The 5,095-nt window shown below is 34.1% G+C and overlaps 1 protein-coding gene across 1 annotated transcript; it reads right to left on the minus strand.

Moving 5' to 3' along the window:
• LOC123545582 (T-cell-specific guanine nucleotide triphosphate-binding protein 2-like) lies at positions 1-4,266 on the minus strand. Its single transcript, XM_045331907.2, has 2 exons — positions 4,004-4,266; positions 1-1,416 (listed from the first exon to the last, which is right to left on the minus strand). The coding sequence occupies exon 2, from the start codon at positions 1,411-1,413 to the stop codon at positions 112-114; it is 1,302 nt and encodes a 433-aa protein (XP_045187842.2). The 5' UTR covers positions 1,414-1,416; positions 4,004-4,266; the 3' UTR covers positions 1-111.
• Positions 4,267-5,095: the final 829 nt, after the last annotated feature.

Consider the following 5,095-nt stretch of genomic DNA (forward strand, 5'->3'; position numbering starts at 1 on the left):
AAGACGTTACAAGTATTTATTATATAAAATTTTAGCTTAATCATTCAATATTTACAAGGAACATTACAACTATTACATGATATCGATATCCCCACATATATGATACATTTTTTACGGTTTGTATATTGACTTCACGAAACTCTTTTGGGCGTTCAAGTCATACACCTTCAAAGCCATTTTATACATCTCCCCTAAGTTTTGGTGCAGAGCGAAACAGCTGAATTGAAGAACTGGCTGTGAATGACTACGAAATCCTTCTCCTAGCTGGAAGATGATCAACTGATATCCTAGAAGTGATTGCCTGAGGATTCGAATAAAAGATCCAGAGCGCCCAGATAAAGAAGCTGACTTCTTACTTAGCTGACTGACAGTATCTTTGGATAGATCTTTAAAGAACTTCTTGAATTCTTTCAAATTAGCATCGGTTAAGCTAAGGACGTCCTTGTTAGCGCTAAGAGTTTTATCATCTATATTAAATTGTTCCTTATAAGTTAATATTTCGTCTTCAAACAGTTGTTTTTGTCTGTCAACATCATCCCAAACGCACGCTATTTCCATAGCCTTCTCCGCAATTCTCTTTTCTAATACATCTTTCTTCTTCTGTAACACTTCACTCGTAAGCACTGACAGGGACAGGGCAATTGCTTCCATCTTTAGACTATCTGAGTCTTGGAGAAGTTGTAGTTCAAGTTGTCCGAATTCATACTTAAGTTTGTCATGATTGTCAATAAGGAAAACAAGTGGTGCTTCAATATCGGCTGCGTCCAGATTTGTATGGCAATCTTGCCGTACCTTTCCCATTACATCTTGGGCAGAATGGGACTTTGGATGTGCCCGGCTGTCGTTGTAAATATCTATGTCGATATTCGTTCTGACGAAGTAAAATCTTTTCTTTCGTTCTTGAATCTGCTTCGCTAACCACAAATCTTCTTCTGTGAATCTACTCTTCGATAGAATCATGAAGAAATCATACCGATCAAATTTTACACAAGTAAGGTACTTGTCTTTAGGATATTTCGGTGTGCCTACCCCGGGCATATCCCAAACTATAAAGTTTGGATTTTTGGGATGCTTGTACGGTGTCAGTTCCATAGTAGTTTCAGTGACGCCAACCTCAGCTCCACCCTCGTCGTCAGCACACACATCACGTATGGCGTTTATAAACGCGGATTTGCCAGCCCCTGAACTTCCTGTGACGGCAATATGTAAATCAGTGTTCTTCCATTTATCTAAATCAGAACTGAGCTCTTGTTTTACTCCCTCTATACCCTTGTCTTTTAGAACTCCTTCTAGTACTTTTATTTTGTCATCAATGTTATCAGCAGTACTTCCTTCAAATTTGTTTTCATCGGTTTCATGCCAAACGTCGCTTGAATCCATCCAGTCTTGATACTCTTTCTTCAGAGCGTCCATTGTCTGAAACAAAAAAAACTATAATATTATAGCTTTGACATATAATAACAGAGTAAGAACATATTTTGTACTCTGTTCTTGTAGTATGTTTTAAATATCGTATAATCTTGAACTACTTTTACATAAACCGTCATTTGATAATGGTTTCTATTGTATCATCACGGGATGAAATAAAAGCTGTCAACTGGTTAATTAGTGCGCGTATGAAATAACATAATATATGAATCTATCAGAAGAATAACCATGATAACATTACCAGATAGAAATGAAGTTTTGTTCTATGTAAATCAAAAGATAATTCATACCGTTCAGATATTTTGTCATATTTTTGTCAAATAGTATCTATAAAATATTCAGAACTGATGTGCTTCTTCACTGGGTCTATTATTCGTCTTGGATACGCGATGAGGGCAAATTAGGAAAATACGCCTCTTTAGGCATTTTATTCTATAGAAGAGATACTATGTGTAGAACCAAGAGAGATATTACTTTTGAACAGTTTAGAAATGTGTGCAGCGCTTGTAAAGAAAACGTTAGCCAAACGACAAAATACGCCCATGCAGACAATGAAACATCCAAGAAAGACAAGCATTATTTTGGCAAGTTTACATGTCGGATTTTGTGTGTGTGTGAAAATAAGAAAACGATGCAGAACAAATATATATCATCTATGTGTATTAAAATCATTTCAGTCGTATTTATCAACATACAGTTACGCTTTCGTGCCGATAACTAAAAAATCTAGTACATGTAGTCATGGCAATTTATAAATGTCTCTGTTAATATTTCAGTCGTTGAGACTGCACTGAAAAGTTATTTACAGTCGAAGCAGTTATGCAAATTCGCGTACAACTCATAGTGCCAATATTTGTCAATGAACACTTTTCAAACTGAAAGAAGCTGTGTCTTTTCATTAAAGAAGTTATTTTGAAAGTCGAGTGAAAGAACATACCATTTAACAAGTTTCAAGTTTTCAAACTTTTATTTCAAGTCATGGCCCGTTAAGGGCATGCGACATTTACAATTAAAAATAGGACAATACATTATAAGACAACAAAGTACAAAATGATGTTGCAAGTATACCGCAACTAAAACACTAAGCAAGGGTCCCGTCCCCACCGATAGCCATGTGCCCCCTATGACACAAGCTAAATTCCTTCGTACAACCATTCAGAGAGGCACGCGAGCACCAGAGAAAACAGAACACCAGCAAACGCACAGCGCCCGACCGTAAAATATCGGAAATAAATTATTAGTAACATACAAAACCAGCAAAATTCTCATATGATGGAGACTGAGAAGTAAAAAGATTTTCTGGTTAAGTACAAAGTGACATGATTTTCTTGCAAAATATTGCTACCTTTAACAAAGTATTCCTATTTTCACTGTTCGTCCTTTGTAAAAACATTATGGCATTAGGATTTCTGAAATAATACTGGCTTAAATACTTATTCCTATCAACGGTAAAATGATGACAGATAAAAGGATAGTGAAATTCATCGCCCAAAAGCCCAGAGTTGCAAACGGAAGTGTGATAAATATTGCAATGTTTTCATTTCCTTTATATGGACATTTGCTGCACTCTATTTTCTCCCGCACAATTGGTCTTACAGTAATGCTTGTTTTCTTCAGCCTCATATGCACATACGATACCTTTTATGCCATATGTGCTTTCATGATTGGAGAGAAGAAAATAAACTGAATTGATTTTCTTATTAACCTTATGCCGGAGACCGGTCTAATACGCCAGATACTGGATCTTTTACGGAGCCAATATAGAAATTAGTGTTAAAAATCAGTACGGTTCTCAACGGTCCATTGGTGATCAATACATTTTATATAAAACACTCGAAATAAAAGAAAGTAAAACAAAGGCATATTCATTAACAGTTTAGAGAGGCGTTATTTTACAACTAGTACATATTTTAAAGATAGATATAAAAATACACAAAAGGTTTGAATGAGCGGCTATTAATTTAATCGGATAGATTAGCCTCCACGCTTGACTGGAGCAATAAGTGATCACCCTATATTGCGAATAACCATTGACTTCAGTTAAATTTAATCACGGAAGTCAGTTAAAAATAGTTTTGTTTCATTTGAATTTTGCAACTTGTTTTAAATTTGTTTGATTAAATGCTAAAATAAGTTATTACAGATGTTTAAACCACGCTTTATTTTTTTTTCTGATTTGCCGTGAATGAATGTTTAAAACATTCTGATGCCAACTGCATATTTACATGTTAGAGATGAAATAAAATCTAAATCGTTAAAAGCGTCATGTTGTAGCTGAATATCATAACTGTAGGCCGAATCTACGGGGTAGTTTTGCAATGTGAAATAAGGTTTAATACTAAAATGATATTTATATGAATTTGAAAAGTAATAACACAAAGGTTACGTTAAAAGATTACATAGCACATAAAATAACAAAATTTAAGACGAAAATATTTTACATTAAATATAGAACAGTTATAATACCGTTATTACAATATGCGATCCTTTATTTAGCATTGAAACAAATATTAAAAATGATATTTTAAGATTTTTTATGAAAAAAAAATGAATTTTAAGTGATATGTCTTCTTACCTATTGCTTTTGTTTCCGTTTGTGTTGACACATAACATACACAAGTCTGATTCTATTCAGTTATGTTATATTCCAACAACAGAATTACATGTTTATGAGAAAATCAGTTTATAATCTTTTGTAAGTATTATGTAAAAATATAAAGTTAAGATCACTTTAACTTGAAGGAACCTTTTTCTTTGTTATGGTATTGTCGATATTGATTGTCAATAAAACCAAACTACCGAGTGTACATAAATTTGCTATGTTTGTAATGTGTATGTATTGTAAACTACGTCATGGGCACCTACAAATCCGATATTGTCTCAATAAAAGCGCCATGCTCAACATTTCCAAAAGTTCGATATTCGTACCACGGTATACCTTTATTTTGGAATGTACCGCTTTACCTTTATTCTTTTCTCTTATGTCTTGTTTTCACATGGCGGGTGTTAATTGTGTGCCCGAGCAGTATTTGCATAGGTGGAACTATCTATCAAGCTTTGGTTCAAATACAATAAAAGGTACATTTGCAGATAAATTTTCTCTAATCATTTAGCCAATGAAGTAATGAAGTTCATAGAGTGCTTGATTGATGAAAATGTTTTGTTTTTTTTTTTCGTTTTTTTTTTCATTTGTCGGCATTAGGTAAACTGCTCTGCAAAATCATTATCATTTTTTAATTATAAAAAATGTACCTAAAATAATAGCATGATAATATTTATTCTTGTAGAACTTTTCAGTTTTTATTTTTGGCTAAAATAACGAAAAAATACAGGCGTGCAAAATTTGCGCGTTGTGTATTTTGGTTCACATGGCGAAAGATTTGCTTCTGCATAGGCTCAGTATTTTTGTAGGGTTAAAGCCCTGCTCCGTGGCTGTTCAAATTCTATTGTGTGTATGCAACCTATGATTACAATAGGTAGTCAATCAGACTAAAGTACATCTCCTATTACGCTACGCATAGGATCTGAAAACGACCTATTCATTGCCTCGTTCTGACGGCTCTTTCGCTAGCCAATCAGAGCCTAGCTTACAACATCTTGCAAATCTACATGTAGCATTGACTTTTGATATTTACAATTCTTATGTCGTACTGTATCAGATAGCCGG

The sequence above is a fragment of the Mercenaria mercenaria genome, chromosome 1 (assembly GCF_021730395.1).
Source record: "Mercenaria mercenaria strain notata chromosome 1, MADL_Memer_1, whole genome shotgun sequence".
Taxonomy (NCBI): Eukaryota; Metazoa; Mollusca; class Bivalvia; order Venerida; family Veneridae; genus Mercenaria; species Mercenaria mercenaria.

What these genes read in the sequence shown, in the direction of transcription:
- LOC123545582 (XM_045331907.2), bottom strand. Translation starts at nt 1,413, where the DNA reads ATGGACGCTCTGAAGAAAGAGTATCAAGACTGGATGGATTCAAGCGAC.